General features: G+C 40.8%; 1 protein-coding gene across 1 annotated transcript; it reads right to left on the bottom strand.

Annotated features, from left to right (window-relative positions):
• Positions 1 to 237: 237 nt before the first annotated feature.
• Positions 238 to 21,687, bottom strand: hmgxb4a (HMG box domain containing 4a; the record flags this gene model as incomplete). Its single annotated transcript, XM_048593432.1, has 6 exons — positions 238 to 384; positions 8,826 to 8,890; positions 10,293 to 10,371; positions 15,109 to 16,067; positions 18,987 to 19,074; positions 21,539 to 21,687. Coding segments are annotated over 6 exons (1,472 nt in total), but the record flags the coding sequence as incomplete, so codon positions are not given.
• Between the last annotated feature and the right edge of the window lie 216 nt (positions 21,688 to 21,903).

Below are 21,903 nucleotides of genomic sequence, written 5' to 3'. Positions count from 1 at the left end.
GCAACACTCATTTCTTGAATTAATTTTTAAAAAACTTGAATAGAGAGATAAGTGGTGCACAGAATGCTGACTATTAAAAGAAGGTGGGGCCAGGGAGATTTCCCCAGATTGTTCCTGTCTAATTGATTTGGGATTTGATCTGTTTTATCATCTTCCCACGAAGTTACCAGGCTTCCAGCTGGGGTGGGAAGCGTATATAGCAGGATTGTATTTGTGGGGGATCTGTTCCTGTTTGTCATTATTCATATATAATTATTGTCTGTTGAGAATACCTTTCTGTTTAGTAGCTGTCTCTTCCAACAGATCAGTCAGTTTCCTCTTCACTGTCATGGCCTCAGCTTTGTTCTGCTTGTGCTGCAAGTATTGGCACTTCTGCTTCCAGACCTACAATAACAAGGAAAATCTCACATCCCTGCAATTAGTTAAACTTAAGATAGTTCTCATGATTAGTGATAGCTTTAAATAAGTCTTTGCAAAACCCACCATCAGGGAAGTGTCAACATTCATGAAAACTGGGGACCCCTTTAAAATTTAATTATTTTAGTGCAGTATCTAGGAGATGATGATGCCTTGTCTTAGAAGGCACGACAACTAGCCTTCAAATAGAGTTGGATAAGGAACAACAATCATCCTGAAGTCATAAGTAACTGCTGTAGTAATTGGTCACAAGCGTTCACACAAGTGATAGACAACACAGGTTGCCAAATCCTAAAATAAAGTACCACATAGTAGGTGGGAAGTAAGAGTGAGAGAAGGTCCAAGGGAACAAGCCAGCACCTTCTTGGGAGAAGATCAGGAGTTTGAGGAAAGAACTAAGATTGCTCCTATCAAAGTCTGCAAAACTTCAGGAATGAACATCCTTTGGCTCCATTGCGGTCCACTACCTCTGCTTCTCCATTCTACAGGACAGCTTTGGGATTGAAAGGACCACAAGATCATAAGAAATAGGAACAGGAGTAGGCTATTCAGCCCCTCAAGAACATCACTGCTGATCTGACATTCTCTGCGTCCACTTTCCTGCCCTTCCTCGTAACGTGTGTGTGTGTATGAGAGAGAGAGAGACAAAAAAAGTGCATGCAAGTGAGAGAGAGAGAGAGAGAGAGAGAGAGAGAGAGAGAGAGAGAGACTTAAATATACACATAGACTCTGTCCTACAGATCTGAGGCAAGGAGTTCCAAAGACTCCGAATCTCAGTCTTAAATTGGCACCCCTTTATTTTGAGATTGCCTTCTCTGAACCGGGACTCTCCCCATGAGAGGAAACATCCTCTCAGCATTCACTCCATCAAGCTCCTTAAGAATCCTATACATTTCAATGAGTTCACCTCTCATTTTTCTAAAACCCAGTGAGTGGAGTTCCAACCTGTTCAACCTTTACTCAAAAGAAAATCCCTCCATATTGGGGATCATCCTAGTAAAAATTATCTGAACTGCCTCCGATTAAATAATATCTTTCCTTTAATAAAGGGACCAAAACTCCAAAACTGTTCAGTACTCCAGATATGGTCTCACCAGCACCTGGTACAGTTGTACAGGCATCCCTGCCTTTATACTCCAACTTTCTTGTAATTCTCTTTATTTAAGTTAATACAATTGTTTCCAATCCAAGTTTCTCACTCTCAAACTGAATATTCAATTCTATCACATGATCACTACTTCCTAGGGGATCTTTTACTCTGTAGTCAATTATTAAACCCTAATAAACCTAAACCTACCATTCTCATCTTTCACAGATTGTACATTTCTTTTCTTTGTCTAAATTAACTAATGCATTATGTCTAACTGCTGCTTAATAAATTAGCTCAATAAACAAAGTTACTTACAAGTGTTCGACTACCATTACGTAACTGTGATCACAAACTCCCAAAATTTAACAACTTGTTTGAAAAAACTCTCTCATCACATACCTGGCAATGCCACCAGAAAAGCCAGTGCTCAATAATCAAGAGTATGAGCAAACAAAAATTAACAAACATGAAAAGACTAGGTGGTCTGTCAAGCCATAGACCATAACTCCCCACCCTTGCAGCTATGTCATCTCCTGAGCAAAGCAAAGAACATAGAAAAAAAAATTCAAAATCAACAAGAAAAACACAATGGAATTTTTTTCCTCTTGCTAACAAATGTGGAAGATAAATTTACAAAGGAGTGGTGCATTGGTCCTATATTTCCAAGTCTAGTTTGATAATATTCACACAGAGGCTAAAGCAAAGTTATGACTTTGGCTATTGTGCTGATATTGCTTGAAACTAAAAATGCTTTGATACTGTGCTCAACATTGTTGGCACTTCTTGTTGCAAATATGGATCACTTGAATATTGTCAAAAAGAGAGACATGATATCAATATTTTCATTTTTTATTCGAAGAGTCATATTGGACTCAAAACATTAACTCAGTTTCGCTCTTCACAGATGTTGCCAAACATGCACAATTTCTCCAGCACTTCCTGTCTTTATTGCCAAAGTTGTGAAGTTGCACTCATCAGGACAAATGCAAGAATGTCACATTTCAAATGGCCACAATAACAGAGGAAGGGTGCTGACTGGTTGGCATGTTGACTCTAATCGGCTGAGACAGTGCTATGGAGAATGCAATGGGTGGTACGGACTTCCCGAGTTCACAGATAATTTAAAGAAAAAGCTTGAATATATTCCTTATTCTTTGCACAGGACAGATCCTACTTATGAACATACATCACTCCTGGCAATTTTAAATGAGTCACATTACAAGCTTGGCTAATTGTTTTAAAATGGCTGTTGGTGTAGCTGTTAACATTCATTAGTGGAGCCAATGTGGCACAATGGTGGTGTCTCTACCTCTGAGCCCAGGTTTAAGTTCTACCTGCTCTAGAGGTATGTAATAATATCACTGAACAGATTGATTAGAAAATATCTGCAGTGATTCTGTCCCTGCCTTGGGGCCATGTGGTCTGGGATTCAAGTCCCACCTTTCCCAATGTTGATATGTTTACATTGTGGGAACATAACTGGACCAGTGATCCAGAGTCTCCAGACCCACAGCATTATAGTTGATTCTTAATTATCTTCCGAAATAACCTTGACAGCCAATCGGTTTAAGGGGAACTAGGGATGAGCCAAAAAAAATGCACCTCCTCCCACCCACCTTCCTGCAAAAATGCCATCCCCTATTCCCAATTCCTTCGCCTCCGCCGCATCTGCTCCCAGGATGAGGCATTCCACTCCCGTATATCTCAGATGTCCTCGTTTTTCAAGAACTGCAACTTCCCCCCCTCAGTGGTCGAGAACGCCCTCCACTGTGTCTCCCGCATTTCCCGCAACTCATCCCTCACATCCCGTCCCCGCAATAACAACCAAAACAGAATCCCCCTCGTCCTCTCACGTACCACCCCACCAACCTCCGGATCCAATGCATCATCCTCCGACACTTCCGCCATCTGCAATCCGGTCCCACCACCAAAGACATTTTTCCCTCCCCACCCTTATCCGCTTTCCGGAGGGACCACTCTCTCCGTGACTCCCTTGTCCGCTCCACACTCCCCTCCAGCCCCATCACTTTTCCCTGCAACCGCAGGAAGTGCTACACCTGTCCCCATACCTCCCCCCCTCACCCCCATCCCAGGCTCCAAGAAGACTTTCCACATCAAGCAGATGTTCACCTGCACATCTGCTAATGTGGTATACTGCATCTGCTGTACCCGTTGTGGCCTCCTCTACATCGGGGAAACAAAGCGGAGGCTCGGGGACCGCTTTGCAGAACACCTACACTCGGTTCGCAACAAACAACTGCACCTCCCAGTCGCGAACCATTTCAACTCCCCCTCCCATTCCTCAGACGACATGTCCATCCTGGGCCTCCTGCAGTGCCACAACGATGCCACCCGAAGGTTGCAGGAACAGCACCTCATATTCCACTTGGGAACCCTGCAGCCCAATGGTATCAATGTGGATTTCACAAGCTTCAAAATCTCCCTCCCCCTACCGCATCCCAAAACCAGTCCAGCTCGTCCCCGCCTCCCTAACCTGTTCTTCCTCCCACCTCAAGCCGCACCCCCATTTCCTCCTACTAACCTCATCCCGCCCCCTTGACCTGTCCGTCCTCCCTGGACTGACCTATCTCCTCCCTACTTACACTCACCTTTACTGGCTCCATCCCCGCCTCTTTGACCTGTCTGTTTCCTCTCCACCTATCTTCTCCTCTATCCGCCTCCCCCTCTCTCCCTATTTATTTCAGAACCCCCTTCCCCTCCCCCTTTTCTGATGAAGGGTCTAGGTCTGAAACATCAGCCTTCCTGCTCCTATGATGCTGCTTGGCCTGCTGTGTTCATCCAGCTCTACACCTTGTTATCTCAGATTCTCCAGCATCTGCAGTTCCTACTATCTCTGGTATTCCCACTGTTGCCCAGACACAACAATAAATATTCAGATTGTTCAACAAGTGGTGCTCAATCAGAATCACATCAAACATAGAGATTTGTTTTTGATTTTGCAAATGCGGCTCAGGTGTGCACAGTCTTACTCTTACTAACAATCAAACTAACATTATGTTTGCCAATCACAGTGACGTACAACCCACACATCTGCATTAGTTAAAGTTTTGAATGGGTTTTTAAAACTCCAATTTCAAACTGGGCATGTTACAGATTGTACCCAAGTGAAATTCCAGTGCTGACATTAATCAGTTGGAACTGAAACATAACTACATTAGAAATAAGAGCATTAAGAACTGATATGGCCCCTCAAACATGATCTGCCATTTCATAAGATCATGATCTTATCCCCAGATCCCCCTACCTGAAGAAATAATTTCTCCTTATTTACAATGTCAAAACCTTTCATAATTTTGACACCTTGATTAAATCTCCCTTTATCCTCAGATTCTTCTGTCTCCACAAGTGATCTAACTTTCACATCCCTGGTAACAATTTATTGATTTTATTTTCTGTGCTCTGTCCAAGGATTTAATGATGTGGAGGTACTGGTGTTGGATTGGGGTGGACAAGGTCAGAAATCACACGACACCAGGTTATAGTCCAACAGGTTTATTTGAAAACACAAGCTTTCAGAGCATTGCCCCTTTGTCAGGTGAAGTGAGAGAGAAGCACACAAGCACAGAATTTATAGGCAGAGAGATCAATGGGCAGAGAGATTTAAAAAAAATCATACAAATGGCGAGAGAGTGGACAGGCCGAATATTAGGTCTCTGCAGGTGATGAAGAGTGTCAGACGTTGTGAGTAAAGTGTCAACAGCTGAATAACAAGTGAAGGGATGACCTGTAATCTGATTAAGAGAGGCAGAGAGATAATTACAAAAAATTAAAAAGGAAGGTGATGCTGGAGACATACCAAATGACTGGAATAACATGATAGGTATAAGAGTCCATGGCGAGGGTCTAACCAAAGTGATAAGTAATCCAAAACCGTACAAACTGATTAAGGTAGAAAGATCATAACAATTTATCATGGTGATGGTGTCAAAACAGGAAGATTTTACAGATATAGAAGTGTGGTAGGGTCACATGTAGCACGACATGAACCCAAGATCACGGTTGAGACCATCTTCATGGGTACAGAACTTGGCCATCAGTCTCTGCTCAGCGATTCTGTATTGTCGTGTCTCAAAGGCCACCTTAGAGGGTGCTCACCTGAAGATCGGAGGCTGAATGTCCTTGACCGTTGAAGTGTTCCTGAACAGGGAGGGAACATTCCTGTCTGGCGATTGTTGCACCGTGTCCATTCATCTGTTGTTGTAGCATCTGCATGGTCTCACCAATGTACCATGCTTCGTGGCATCCTTGCTTTCAGCTTACGAGATAATCAACACTGGCTGATTCACATGAGTATCTGCCGTGTACATAATAGGTGGCGTTCCCATGTGTGATGGTAGTGTCCATATCGAAGATCTGACATGTTCTGTAGCAGTTGTCTCGGCTGGCAGGGTTGCGTGGCATTATGGTCGATGTTGTCCTGAAAGCTAGGTAGTTTGCTGTGAATGATGGTCTGCTTAAGGTTTGGCAGTTGTTTGAAGGCGAAAAGTGGAGGCACAGGGATGATCTTGGCAAGAGGCTTGTTGTCATCGATGACATGTTGAAGGCTGCGAAAAACATAGCGTAGTTTCTCTGCTCCAGGGAATTACTGGACAACGAAGGGTACACTATTGGTCATATCCTATATCTGTCTTCTGGAGGTTGGCCTGGTTCATCGCTGTGGCACACCAGAACTGGCGATCAATGAATTGAGCATTGTATCCCGTTCTTATGAGGGCATCCTTCAAAATCTTTAGGTGTGCAATGTGTTCCTCCTCACCTGAGCAGATCCTGTGTATGTACAGGGCTTGTTTGTAGGGAATGGCTTCTTTAACATGTTTAGGGTGGAAGCTAGAGGAGTGCCACACTTCTGACCTCACCAGTGTTCTGTATTTGTAAAATCTCCCCTACTGTCCTATGTTGAAACCATGACATTGATAACTTGTTATGATGTCTCTATCTTAATTAGTTTGTACAGTTTTGGATTACATATGATTTTCATTAGACCCTCAGCATGCGACTCTCATGCCTATTATGTCATTCCAGTCATTTGGTTTGTCTCCAGCACCACCTTATTTTTAATTTTTCATATCTGTCTCATTTAATCAGACTACAGGTCATCGCTTCACTTGTTATTCGGCTGTTGACACTTTACTCGCACCGTCCTGATCACCTGCAGAGACCTATTATTTGACCTGTCCACTCACACTATATGTATGATCTTTTGATTTCTCTGCCTCTCTGTTATTTCACGTGACAAATGGGCAACACTCTGAAAGCTTGTGATTTCAAATAAATCTGGTGGGCTAATAACCTGATGTCTTCTGACCTTGCCCACCCCACGTCCTACACAGGCAGCTCCACAGGATCGTGGTGAGCTGCCTTCTTGACCCATTGCAGTTCATTGCGGGGGGTGGGGGTTGACAATGTTGGAGACAGCAAATGTTTAAAAGGCTGCATGGGGCATCATTCAAGCTGGTTGCTTTGGTTTGGATGGTGTCAGGCTTGTTGAGTGCTGATGGAGCTGCCTCTCCAGGTAAATGGAACCAATCCCATCACTTGTGCTTTGCAGATGGCAGGCAGGCTTTGGGCAGTCTGGTGCTGAGATACTTGTCAGAGAATACTTAGCCTTTGACGACAGAGGATGACTATCAGCCTTTTGAGCCTGCTCAGCCATTCAATAAGATCATAGCTGATTAGTCAGTGTTTGGAATTCCATATTCCCAATAAATTTTGATTCACTTGCCTCAAGAATTTATCTACCTCAAGCATGTCAGGCACCGTTTTCTATATCACCTCGTAAACAATCTAGGGCCTTTTGATTGGGTTCAATTTTTCTACTCAAGTTATAGCCTTAGGGAAAAGGGATGGATACAGATTAGCCATGATGCTATAAATGGCACAGCAGGCCCAAAGAACCAAATCGTCTACTTCTGCTCCTATCTATTCCCCACAAAATAATGATTGACTATAGAAAATCGTGCCGTCTGTCTAAATTGTCTTGTAGCGAAGACAGAGCATTGGCCTAATACGATTTCAAAGGATAAATATTTCTCTGTAAGGAGAACAAAACCAGCTTTTATTAATACAACATTGTCATAATTCCAATAAGGTATTTAGGAGAGACCTCCCCAACCTGAAAGTGGTTAAAATGTAGAACAAGGAGTGGCTGAGGTGATGAAAATTTAAGGGGAATTTAGTTAAGTACACAAGGGAGAAAAGAACAGAATATTACATTGAGAAGGTGAGCTAAGAGTGAGGGGAGGCTCAGATGGTGCATCAACACTGAGATGGAACAATTCAGATCATCGACAGGTTTCCATAAATATTTTCATAAACAAAAGGTGTCATTTTGCATAGCATCAAATAGTTAATCTAGTTTACAGCCAAATCAACTGATCATGCCTAGGTGAACGTACTTCAGTACTGAAGCTTTGCAGTGACAGCTGGAATATCACACAATAGAAGTTAGGTGCAGGTTCATGACTGAAACTGTTAACATCTGGGCTCGACGGGTCATTAAGTGCTTCCTCAATGGAGAGAAGGGGGAAATCTGTTTGCTTCTTAATATTTAACGCAAGTGAATAGACTTTCAATGAGTTAAAACATTCCCAGTATGTCGAGAAACAGTATTACTGGTCAGAAGGTTGAAATCAAGGCACTCTAGGATTTAAGAATGTAATCTGGCCCATACAACAGGGCATTAAAAACAGTATTGCATTGTTATGACATAATGCCAAAAATCTATTATCAGAATTTGAAGAAAAGCAAACAGTCCTCCCTATATATTGGCTAATATCGTTCCCTCTTAAGATATTAATGAGGCATATCTTTGTTTGGCAACGTCAGCTTCAGGCTTCAAACTAACTAGGCCATGACATCAGTTAAGTTTGACTGGTTAATTTAAGGAAAGCATTTTTCAACAAGTCTGTTATATAGGTATCTGACGCCATTTGTTTGTTTTGCAGTATGTCAGATGTAGCTCTCCTTTAGTGATATCACATTTATGAAATGATCAAATATACTTCAAATGTAAGTGGTTGGTTGCAAAATTCTTTGGATTTCGGAGGATGTCAAAGAAACTATATAAATGCAAATTCCTTCTTTTAATAATGGCACTACAAAACATTAACTCCTTCTAGCTTCAAGTTTACATATATGGGTGTCCATTCTGGACTAAAACTAGCACTGTACAGCTTGGTTTGATTAAATCCGTGTGAACATTACCCAAGCTGGTTGCAAAGTAACAGACTTAGTTTATAACAGGAGTGTTCCTAAAGGCTAGTCTGATGAACACAATATTGGAGTGGGCAATGCTTACCTGTTTCTCCTTGTCAGGAAGTTGTTTCCAGACTTCAGCTAACTTTTTGCTAAGCTCACCAAAATCTGTGATAAAGACAATGATCAGCAATGATTCCAACTTACATTTAATTGTAATGACATAATTGAGCAGACACTGCCTTGCTGATTTATTGCGGCGTAGGACTGATGATCAAGTTCACTGTAGTGTACCAATTCTCAACTCGGGATGCTCCAACACATCAATGCCATTAAATGAAGTAACAAAATCGAAATGTCTGTAATCAGAGTTTTGCATCATGGTCTTAGCTGTCTTTTTCCTCAAAATATAATTTTATGGCCCAAATTCTGGTCTTTGTTTCCAGATCAGTAAACCATCCATTTCAATTTAGAATTATTCAACAGATTCAGTATAAAGTACAGCATTAAGCAAGCAGTCGGTTGTTTTAATGAGACACAAAGCAGGAATGTGATGCTGGCTACACTTCATTTATAACGTGCCTCGTCAGCGCATAATCACGTTGGACAGTATCTTTGTCTGGTTTTTCACAAACTACCTTTCTATATCAATTCAGTAGCATTCCATTTAATATCCTCCACACCTTAATGCATTCAATTTGGAGATAGCCTAAACAGAACATAAAGTATCCATTTACGTAATTATAACACAAATCAGCACAGAAGGTGGTCATTCAGCACATCACATGCATCTCAGTTTTGTAAAAAAAAGCCACTTATCTCAATCCCCTGCCTTTCCTCAATGCGCTTCTACAGGGTTTTGTTGTTACCAGCAACTCCCCAGTCAAAACAAAATGACCCCACCCTCTCCTTTGGTTGTTGATCTTAAATTAAATCCTTTTAGTCCCAAACAGTCTTTCCCTGCTCTCTTGAAACCTCAATTCTGACATTAAATCCAAGGCAAATGTTTCTTGAGCTAGGATCCAACATTAGCAATATGCTGGAGTGCATGCTGTAAAGTGCTAGGTAAACTCACATTTGCAACTTTCTAAGTATCTGATCCCTATGCTGACAAATTTTTATTTCATACCCCATGGGTAGCAAGCAACTCTCCCAAATTCTAAAGAAAATTGCCTTATGCATAAATTGTTTGCAAATTTTACAATAAGTAGATATGGGGGTGGGGGGGGAGCTGCCTTTACACAGGCAGGATTTCTTCTCTTGTGTTTCACCAGTACCTGCAGTAATATGATTTTCTGTAGTCTCTCTCTGTAACATACAAATGGAAATTTGCACCATATGTCATGGAGGCAAAGTAAACTACACACTTGCTGATTTTTTAACATCATTGTGCATACATGCAACCCTCTCCACTGGCTGGACGTGATTCCAACCTTCCCCATTCTGCCCCAAGTACCTATCCCAATTTCTCCTGTTTCCAACATCAGGCACAAATACTCAAGAATGAGAGTCCCTCATCCTAAACAAACAAACACACTGGCAACATGTATATGCAAAAAGAAACTTTCACCTATTCCTGGATGTTCAGCAACAATATTAATCCTGTACTCCTTGCAAAACAGCTGATAAGCAGACATGTTCTTCTTTTTCTGTAAAAAATGCATAAAAATATAATTGCAAAAGTGACTCCCAATCGCTTTGGTACCTGTTCCAGCATCAAGCCATATAAACTGCTGCTTTGCAACAATAAATTCCAACATGCGGACAGGTTAATTATGTTTTTTTTCTAATCAATTCTTTTCAATGATCCTCTGTGACAAGCACATTGAAGGATGACAGCATTACACAATGATACATACAGTCAGAGTCATATAGCACAGAAACAGACATTTTCAGTTCAACTCATCCATGTCGACCAGGTGTCCCAAACTAAACTAGTCCCATTTGCCTGCGTTTTGCCCATATCCCACCAGAACTTTTGTATTCATGTACCTGTCCAAATGTATTTTAAATGTCGTAACTGTATCTGCCTCTACCACTTTCTCTGGTGGCTCATTCCATAAGAGTGTGCTGCCCCTCAGATCCCTTGAAATCTTTATTCTCTCACCTTAAACCTATACCCCACAGTTTTGGATTGCCCCCACCCTAGGAGTTCTGCCATTCACTTTATCCATGCCTCTCAATTTTATAAACCTCTAGAATGTCACCCCTCAACTCGTAACTTTCCTTTCTTGAACTGACCATTTCAGCATCAAATACTCCTAGGCTAGTTACTGTATTGTTAAATACAAAGTAAAGTTCCATTCACACAGTCCCAACATGTTTTAGGATCATTATAATGAAGATATCCATTGGCAGGTTTTTTCAAAAAAGGTAAATTTGCTATTGCACCCGTGTTGCAGCTCAGATTGTACGAAAGAGTAAACATAATAAATCAAATAAAATCAATACAGTTAGCAGCCTATTTTTGGAATCCCACTGATGGAACAGACTTTGAATCCAGATAAAATAACAAGATACTGTAAACTCAATATCTGAAAGAAACACAGAAAATACTGGAAATACTCAGCAGGTCTGAGATGCTGCCAGAACTACTGAGTATGTCCTGCATCCTGCTGGACAGACATGCCATTATGAATCACAAAGAATAAGTAGTAATAACAGTAATAAAGAAATATCCACCTCCCACAGCCAACTTCATGAAGGATATTAGTGTGGCAATTCAGTATCTTTGTTGATTCAAGCACCTATAAATACACTCCAACATTGATACACAATCATAAGTCCAGTTTCCTAAAGTCAACACCCCAAAATTCTCTCCTAAGTCTGTATTCACTTTGCCCTTTAAAATCCACCTTTGTGACCAGGCTTTTGGTCCCAAAATCTCATGATGTGGTGTAGAATTTTATTTGATAACATTCCTGTAAAACTTTCCTATATTAAATGCACTACATAAAAGGAACTGCTTAATCAAAACTGTACCAATCAAAATAATAAAAACAAGGTACTGAACCCTGCACAACAATGTAACATATTTTGTTCACGATAAAACCACCAGGGTCTTTAGCCAGTATAAAATTATCCATTAGGAATAACTAGCTATCTGGGAATGAAAGAGAAGATAACACCAAATTCTTTAGAAATGCACAAGTCAACAAACATCAGACAAAAATAAAGATTGGTGATATCTAAAGTCAACCTGCCTGGACCCAAAAAGCCTACATTGTTGCATCTTTTGTAGTCAATAACAGTGCTGAAAAGAGATTGTTGCTGAAATCATTTCTCTTATACTTATCAGGATAAATGCAAGAATGCTAAATTCAAACCAAAATAACAACTCAAATTACAAGCAAAAACATTGCTGATTGGTTGGCAAATCAGTAACATTCCTAAGGTAGCTCATTTATATTTGCTAGAAGTGATGTACATTCATATGCAGGGACACATTCTTTGTAAAAAAAAAAAAAATTTGTTCAAGCTTTGCATTTTTTTTTGAGTTACCCAGGACCACCGAGAGCTGAAGATTCCCCATTGTTTTCTCTGGGAGAGTCCGCCTTAGTCAATTAGGGTCAACTTGCCAACCAATCAGCACCCTTTCCTCCTGTAGCATGAACTGTGATCAGTTGAAATTTGACATTCTTGTAATTGTCCAAATAAGTGCTTCAGTAATATGTCTTTTTCTTCAGCAATTGTCAGCTGTACTTTACACAGAAAAGGTTTTCCTAATTGAATACTTGGAAAACCTTCATCACCCCGAGTGTCCACACCTTCCCCTTTTCCATTGCCTCTGCTCTATCCCCAACACATCGCCAATTTTACAGCCACAGCTTCCCTACGACCCCCACTGCAAATTTGCCTCCTTTTCAGTGAAGAGTGGGGGAGTTTGTAGTCCTGGTGGAAGGTAGAAGATACAGACTGACTGAGGCCATGGATGATGTGAACACAGTGTATGTATTTTAGTTATTGCAGCTCATTGTATAACAGAATATGATTTTGAGAGAGAGAGGATATGAACAGTTTTGATTTGGTGAGCTTAAATTCATGAAGAATAAAAGATTGGAGACTGGCAAATGAAGTATTAGAGTAATCAAGTCAGTAAGACATGGGCATGATATGGATGCAGCAGCAGGACCAAAGAAGGGAGGGTTGGTTGTTGTGAAGTGGAAGCAAATGGTCTTTGTATCAGGAAGGATAAAAGGTTGGAAACTCGGTTTGTCAAGGTTGAGAGTAGTCTACATCAGCCCAGATCAGATGCTGGGCAGGATGGGGTTTGGAGAGCGGGGTTGCTCGAAGGAATTGACAGTTTGCATTAAGGGATTATGGTGATGACTTTGATCTTCATCTGAGAAGGAACAAAACTGCATTTATTTAGCACTTTTTATGCCTTCATGAGTCTGAAACCACTTCACAGACAAATAAATTATTTTTAAAAGGCTAGCCCAAGGATGATGATCAGACAAGCAGCCTTCCAGAAGACATATAATGGAGGAATTGGTGAAAGATGCAACTCAGCCCATTATCTTTTTTAGCCACATTTCCCTAAAATGTCTATTAAAACATATGCGAATATGATTTATTTTTAAATCCCAACATTTAAGAGTCACATTTTCGAAACCCTTAATGCAAACAAAATGGTCATAAAAATAAAACCAGACAGACTCTTCACTAATTGACCGTAGAAACCATGCTGATCAATGCAATAACTGAAAACATTGCCAACTGCATTATCCTTATATCCACGTATATTTTTGACTTCATTATAATTTTGTCCAGACTCATTCTCTTCACAGAAAACCAATGCTTCAAACGTGCTAGAGAGGATTATTTACTCTGAACATTGCTACCCTGACCATTTCTACCTTGCTTTCTAAATCGTTTCCTGCACTATTGGCACAGCAAGGCAACCACCTTCTGAAACTTAAGCCCTGTTTTGCCTTGCTATCCTAAATTGTTCACAGCAAAAACAGAAATTGCTGGAAAACCTCAGCAGGTCTGGCAGCATCTGTGGAGAGAAAGCTTACGTTTGTTTAGATTAGCCACAACTCTGTCTCAAATTTTGAAGTTCAAGTAATTTTGAATTTCTCCCATGTCTTAGACAAAAACATAATGCACTTATGTTCACCAAAAGGACAAGAAAAACTATAAACAAAAGCAGTCACATAGTAAATCTTTGCTCTAAGCTAGGCTTTCTCCTCTGAAAATTTTAATGGATCAGCATTGCAATTAAATCATCAACATTTACTGCTCAAGTTTACATACGGTTGCTGGAGCAAAGTTTCTCAGTCATCATACCTGTGGGAACATGACTAGAATTGGCTTGCTGTACTTACAAAGATGAACAATTAATTAGAGGCAGAATAAAAGATCCCTTTGAATTGTTCAAAGATTGCAAATTAGATCCCTCATGAGCTTTTCTGTGGCAGATTGCATTTTATCTGAGTACATTGATTAGTACAGAGCATTGTACGATTGAGATGACTACTATTTCCGACATTACAACAGTGGCTAAACTTCAAAAATACATAATTGAGATTGGCATAAAGCATTCTGGGACACCCTGAGGTTGTGAAAGGCACTATCTAAATACTGAAAGCTATATCTAAAGTTCTAAATACTGATCTTCCTTTCCTTACATGTAATCACTTCTAATTTGACAGTCACAAGTGTGATGAAACTATGGCTTTAAGAAGTTATTTTGTCCTGCTTTTTCTGTAGCGAGGTTTTAAGGCAGAGGTATGGAGTAATTTACCAGGCCACTAGAGTAAACAGCTTGTGAGGCCTTGATTTTTTTTTTTACAAGTTGGAACAATAGAAGCAGCCAGAATGGGTGTGGTCAAGCTTTCACAGAACCACAATTTTCAGTTTTTAGTTTTCAGCAGTTGTTGCTGGGGTCTTACTGAAGTGGAAGCTACCTTTGTCCCTGTCTTAGTTACTACCAAAAGCTAGGGGCTCTGTCTCACATGCAGCTCCAGTAGCAGGAAATGTATTTTCTAAATTTGCTTTTTGCCAAGGATGTGTTTATGGGGTGTTCCTAAATTGGAACAGTTACTTAGTAGTAGTTACCGGACCTATTACCCTGTCACGTTTACCAACAGTTAAATTATTCCAATTTCTACTTTCTTTTGTTGTATATTAACTATATTTGACCAATCAAATTGCATCTGGAATGCCACACCTTAAATTTATCTTTAAAATAAGAAAACATTAGGGTCTAGACTATCTTGGGAATATTTTGAGGGGATTTGGTTTGGTCCATAACACTGGGACAAGAAATTGCTCCTATAAGAGCAACACAACAGACCAAACTGTCACCTTCAATTTAATTCCTATAATTTACTATTTTAAGTCAAGTGAAATTTCCTGCAATAGGTTCAGAACAACCTCACCTTTTCTGGCTTCTCAACTTTTTCTTTATCTTTTTCCTCCTTTTTCTTCTTTTTTTCACTCTGTCCTTCCATGTGGAATATGGAAGGTGGGGGCACATTAATTGCATAAGGTGTGCTAACAGCCGACTGTGTCGGGTAGCAGCACTTGGTGGTTGCTAAGATCTTCGCCGGGGAATGGGCATGCATCTTCTTTGACTTGGAGTGTTTCTTCTCTCGGTGTTTCTCCTTGTCCTTCTTTTTTTTGCTCTTCTTATCTTTCTTCTTCTTCTTTTTCATTTCGCGGAAGGAGTCATCGATGACCAATTCTCCCGCCTCTAGCTCCCCACCAGAGGATGATGCCGTATCCAGTGCGTCTAAGCCTGAGAGGTCACACTCGGAGAGGTTACCAGCACGGACTTCACTGTAGAAACGAGTCTCAGAGTCAAAGCTCTCGCTGGCTCGAGATTCTGACTTGTGCTTTTTGCGAACAACAGTTTTTGGCAGGCTTTGGGCCTCGATGGCGGAGTGGAACGTGGCATGATCCTGTTCCCTGCTCATCTTTTTTGATGATTTCTTGAGGCTCGATGACGTGGCAAAGTTGAATGCTTCATCATCTGTGCCCGATTTGTCCTTAGGCGAGAGGAGGAGCTTCATTTTTAAACCTTCCGCCTCACGCACTGTCACTGTGTCTGTATTTACAAAAATTGGCTTCATTTTTTTCGCCTTATGGAAGTCCCCTTCTTCAGGGGTTTCTTCATGCTCTGCACTGCTGGCCTTTTTCTTGTGTTCCTTCCTGATCTCAGAGTATAAGGGAGGATAGGATGCTGAGCTAAAAGCAGAAAGCGATTTCTCAGGTTTTTTGGAAGGTTTTGAAACTGTTGATATGGGTGAAGTGATGGCCTTGAGGAGACCCATGGCAGTGTCAGCCTGATGACCCTCAGACTTTTTCTTCTTTTTCACAGGTTCCATAGGTGACAGTTCTACATTCGTACAGGAAAGATAAAACACAGTGAATGGCTTTGCAACGCAACTTCACAGAAACATAGGAACGCTGAACACGCTGGGCTCTGTTCTCCAGAAAAGAGAAGACTGCAGGATGACCTGAAAGAAGCCTTCAAAATTATGAAGTGATTCAGTAGGGCGAACATAGAGATGATCCCACTTGTGTGGGGAGTTCAAAACTAGAGGGTACAGATGCAGGGAAAATACTAATAAATCCAACTGTGATTTCAGGAGAAACTAATTTTCCCAGAGAGCAATTAAGAACATCAGAACTAGAAGCAGGAAAAGGCTATTCAGCCCCTCGACTCTGCCCTGCCATTCAATACAACCATGGCTGATCTCACCTTGGCCTCAACTCCACTTTCCTGCCTGTTCCATGACTCTTCAAACAATTACTGATTAAAAATCTGTACTCCTTAAATTTACTCAATGTCCTGGCATCTACCACACTCTAGATGTTGAATTCTACAAATTCGTGACCCTGTGAGAGAGGTAACTTCTCTTCATCTTATCCTAAAACTATGAACTCGCATTTCTAGAATGGCCCACCAGTGGAAACATCTTACGTCTACCTTGTCAATCACCTTTAGCATTTTATACATCTCAATTAGACTATGAAACTTGTTACCTCAAGGAGTAGTTAAGGTGAAGAGCATCAATGCTTTGTAAGGGAAGATAGCTAAGAAAATGAAGAAAGGACTGGGCGATCATGCTGGTGGAGTTAAATGAAGCGGAATGACAGGAAACTTGGGTAAATCAGGAACAACGGCATTGACTAGTTGGGTCAAAGGGTCCATTTCTATGCTGCAGACTAATGATTTTCAAAGTTACAATCTGTTGATCACTGCCAACTTTTGGAAAGTAAGTGCCCCCACCCTTACGGGTTTGACAGGTTCCAGGCCTGCCTCTATGTCAAAAGTACGACAATGCCACTCATTATGAGTTGCAGTCTGGAAGAGTGCTTCCGATTCCTCCTTCCAGCAACACCAGCCGCATCCCCACCTCCCCAACCCCCAACCACAAACTCCAAACTCTTCCCCTTCTCTCTAAATACTCTCTCCATTGACTATTACTCCAGGCTCCAGTTCCCTTTATACCAAGGATCAACTCAGCAGTAAGAAGGAGGCACACATATCTCACTGGTATCGGTCAGCATATATCCATATGCTCTAAAGCATTATTAAAAAATACTATTTACACCCAGAATTTTGCAGCAATAATATATAGGGCAATAAATACTGGCCTAGCCAGCAATGCCCAAATTCTTTGAAAGAATTTTTTAAAAAAGTAATGCAGATACAGAAGTGTCCATGATTATATTTCTATTTGAAAGAGTTCTTCAACCAGAAAGATTTCGGGATGATCACTCAATGTGAATGAGAACAATGGTCTCATTCACATCATTAGCTGAAGACATTTCAGAATCCAATCTATTGTTTTCTTCCCACTTTTCTCCCCTCCAACTCGTTTCCTCACTGTTCTTCTGAAAACACCAGCTCATTGTAGGATACCAGCTCCACCAGCACTGGTTACCCATCAGTACCTCATCTGTGTGGTCACAAATTCATTTCAATGCCGAATACAGGTCAAGGTGAAATCTGCCTTCTCCTGATGCCAGTACAATAGTCAGCATTGAACCACTTGTTGATGGCCAACTCTAGCACCCTTGCCTCCGTCCAAAGCATCACCAGTTCCACTTGGAACAAAGCTCATTTAACTATTTGGTACTATACCTAATGACACCTCAATGCTTATGCAGTTTTTACAACACAGAAATATGTCACTTGTACCAACAGGAACATGCTAATGTTTGTTCCTCATGAACCTCCTTCCATTCATCTTCATTGAACCCCTATCATGATAAATAAATATGTATTTATCTCACTTTTTTTGACATGTATCTACATTATTTGCCTCAACTACTGCACTGGGTAGTAAGGTCCATATTCTCTCAAAGAAGTTTCTCTTGCACTTCCTATTGGATTTACTGGTGACTCTTAATTCTGACTTCGTCTGCAGATGGGAACATACTCCTTATGTACACCTTATCAAAGCCTTCCATAATCTTAAAGATCATTATCAAGTCATCCCTCAAGTCTTCTCTCCACATTGAAGGTTCTAGCAACCATAGCTGTTGATTTTCTCATACTCCATCACTAAGTCTGAACCGAACCTGCCCAATCCCAGAAAATGCTCCAGCACTGAGAACATGCTGTCAAGCAGCATGGTTATGAAAAATACATATAATTATCAAAAGAGCCTGCTAATTCACTTTCAAGCAAAAAAACTCATACCTGAGAAAGGGTTTATGGGACTTTGTGATAGGAGAAGCTGAGATTATCCTCTTTCAAGCTGAGAAGGCTAAGGGGAGATTTACTGGAGGTGTTCATAATTATGAAGGGTTTTGATAGGCTGCAAGATAGGAGAAAAATTCCCATTGTTAAAGAGGTGTGTAACCATAGGCAAAAGAACCCAAGGAAACTTGAAGATAAACACCTTGACCTTCTTTGTTATTTTTTAATTTCTTTTTAGTTCCGTGGAAGGAATCATCAATATCCAGCACCCTACCAACAGATGATGCCATACAACCAGCATCTTCAAAGGCAAAAATATTGCTGGCACAGACTTCAGTATAGAAATAGAACTCAGACTTCTAACAAGTGGAAACATCTTCTCTACGTTATCAAACGCTTTGTTATTTTTAACGAATTCTATTCAAAAGTCATCTTGCAGTCTTTTCTAGAATAAGGAGCCTCAACCCATTCAACTTTTCCTCATAGCTAGCTTCAATATCAGCATTGTAAATATTTTTCACACCTTTTCTAGTGCCTTGACTTGTATCCAAAGGAGAGAGATCACAAAGAAAAATTAATGTCGGAAATAACTTCAGCAAATACCTCCATAGTAGAATTCTTCGCCCATTAAATGGTGTAATTTCTTCTTTTTCTTATGAATATCGGCAGCCAACAAGAAACCTTCAGTATCCTGAATTAAAACAGCAAAACTAAGATTTAAATTCAGAACTTCACAGCCATTGTATTTATTAAATGTTTACTTACATTTATGTTTAAAGTATATGTTTATCAAAACAAGTCAAGGATAAATGGATAATTAAGAGATGAGCAATGAGCTTTTGGAAAAGGATCGAACTGGAGAATGGGTGTCGTGGTGCATTACAACAAGCCCTTTCCTTTGTGCTGCGTGAACCCTCATAGTTGGGGTGAGGAACTTCTCACACTGATTGTCAAGGAATCCCAAGGAAAACAAGCTTGGTTCATTTATTCAAATTCTCAGTAATCTACAGCACAAACCTGCCCTCAAAATTCCACAACTTTATTCAGGTAGATTCTGGCAAAGCAGAAGAAAAAACAGCACCTTTAGGGGAAGACACCGACTCTTGTCAGTCTAGAAACATATTTGTAGAGGATCCCTTAGACCCTTGCAAATTGTGGCAACATCTTCAAGGAAAGTGGGCATCCTCCAAGTGCGAGGGCCCTCTTAATCAACATACAGGATTGCATATGCAAAGGTTTCAACAATTATCAACGGCTGTGAGATGTTGTTGGAAGGCCTCTGGGGTTATGGTGGCAACAATGCTGAAGGAACAAAACCATTTAAATTTAGAATACAACATTATGTCCATCAGTCACTACAGCAATGTAATTATCTTAGATAAATTTCTATTTTATATTATTCAGGCAATTCTCCAAATCACCCAATTCTTGAACATTGAAGATAATGGTCCCAATGGCACTCCTCCATGTGGGAGATAACTGAATAACTGCAACCACTGTGGCACACGTTGGAGTTTTGGGTCAGCTGCCATTTTCCAGTCCATCAACTTCGGATGTCAGTTTCCGACGATCCTCTCAATTACATCAAGCAGCTTGTAACATAATATTCGAACAAGGAACTGCATTGATTAACTTACCCTCGCTGTAGACAATGAAAGTTAAGGTAATGATGTGGGCAGCATAGTTCCCTGCTCATTAGTGATGTTTTAGAAAAGCGTGTCTGTTGGTGGCCACTACGTGGCAAAGCAGGGTGTGGCTTACGGTTGATCCACCAAATGGTGAGTTCTTGATCTTAGTTGCGCACTGAAAGCAAATCCTAGCTTTCCATTAAGACATAGGAAAGCACTGACCATAGACAAGGACAAACTATAAAATAGCTCAATGATGAGAATATGATAGCTGTAAAAAAAAGTATAAAACTAAAAAAGGGAAAAAAAGGATATCGTATAAGTTGTTGCAACAACAGTATGTTACGATAGGATGCCAAAATGATGCCAGTGTACAAGTTAATGCCCATGTCTGTGATGGACCTCTCCATATGTAAACAGTTCTTTTTGGAAAAAGCACAAGAGATGCATACATGAGTGAGAAATGATAGGAAGACAGTGGAGACAAAACAATTGAGTGAGTGCTCACAAAGAGCAAAACTCACTGTGGTTCCACAAAGGGAAATATTCTCACCTTTTCTGGTTCCTCCTTAAGCTATGGTTCCACAGGTAGAACACACTCTCCAGTATTCACCCACTATTCATGTCTGTACATCAACAATGAACAAAAGCAGAGTGTTTGGCTACAGCAAGGCCAGCATGAATTGCTGTATATCGATCCAAAGTAGCTGATTTATCCTCTAGCATTCCAAGGAAGAGAACTGTAATGCTTCCTTATCAGCCCCTGTCCGAGGTTGGCCAAGTCAGAATTTGGCTGGGACCACATCGCATAGCATACACTTAAGCAAGGCAAGTGACGCTTAGGAAGATTTTCATGCAACGCAAAATTAATGGCAGTAACACCAAGATTCAAGAAACTGCTGCCATCAAAGTTAGCTTTCATCTGCCTGCAACCAACAGCACAGGCATTTTTTCCATCAATCATAGGCACATGATAATTCTTCTGACAGCAAAACGATGATGGCTTGTGATTTAACTGTCTCAGTAAGGATGATGGAGATGGAAGGTGAGAGGAAGGAGCCCAAAAAGACAGACCCTTACTGCAGACTGAACTTGCAAATTCACTGACCAACAGACAGAATTGTTCACTGTATTCCAGTGGGTACTCGCGATTGCCAAAGTTCAGAAAAATCTGATTCAAAGATTTTTCAGTCAGTTGTTCCCTCCACCTCACCACCACTCCCACCCCTCCACCAACTCCAAGAATCAAGAGGGATTGTTCAAGAGATGCTTTTTGACATTTCTGTTGAGAGTGAACCAGGCCATTGCAGTTTTCCTGCCTTGAATGTACTGCGAGCAAAATAAAACAAGTACGATTGATGTGGAAGTTTCTCAGCTTCCCCCTTGTCAGAATAACAGTCCCTGGATCTGGAGCCCTTCCGTTCACACTTTCTTAGATGGAGGAAGATGCGAGGTGGGAGCGGCTGCACACAGGATGGGCAAAAAAACAGCAAGGTTTAGAAAACAAAAAACAAAAACAGCCCTCACCTTCGCTTTCTTTTTGGCTGACTTTCGGACTTCTGCATCTATTTCCTCCTCTTCTCTCAGCAAATCTTTATACGAACGCTTCTTCTCTCGTTGGCTTCTGCCTGCTGCCAGACCCACCTCTTCAATTCCGCTTTCACCCACTATACAATCTGCAACAGCAGTAAAGGGCTTACAAATCATCTATTTATATTTGAAATATGAATATATATTTACCCCTCCAATTTTTGTTTTGGGAGGGGGAGGGAAGCAATGTGGGAAAGGAAGGTGCTTCCTGGCAGTGACACCTTTCCTCCTACAGCTCAGAGGTGCAATGATTTGGGCTTCACGCTCCTCTCCAGCACCATCATTACAGTTCCATTATGACC

Source organism: Rhincodon typus, unplaced genomic scaffold (genome assembly GCF_021869965.1).
Source record: "Rhincodon typus isolate 14 unplaced genomic scaffold, sRhiTyp1.1 hic_rhity00002861, whole genome shotgun sequence".
In the NCBI taxonomy this organism is placed as follows: domain Eukaryota; kingdom Metazoa; phylum Chordata; class Chondrichthyes; order Orectolobiformes; family Rhincodontidae; genus Rhincodon; species Rhincodon typus.
Note: the sequence above shows the minus strand (reverse complement) of the source record. Positions and strands in the feature narration are given on the sequence as shown.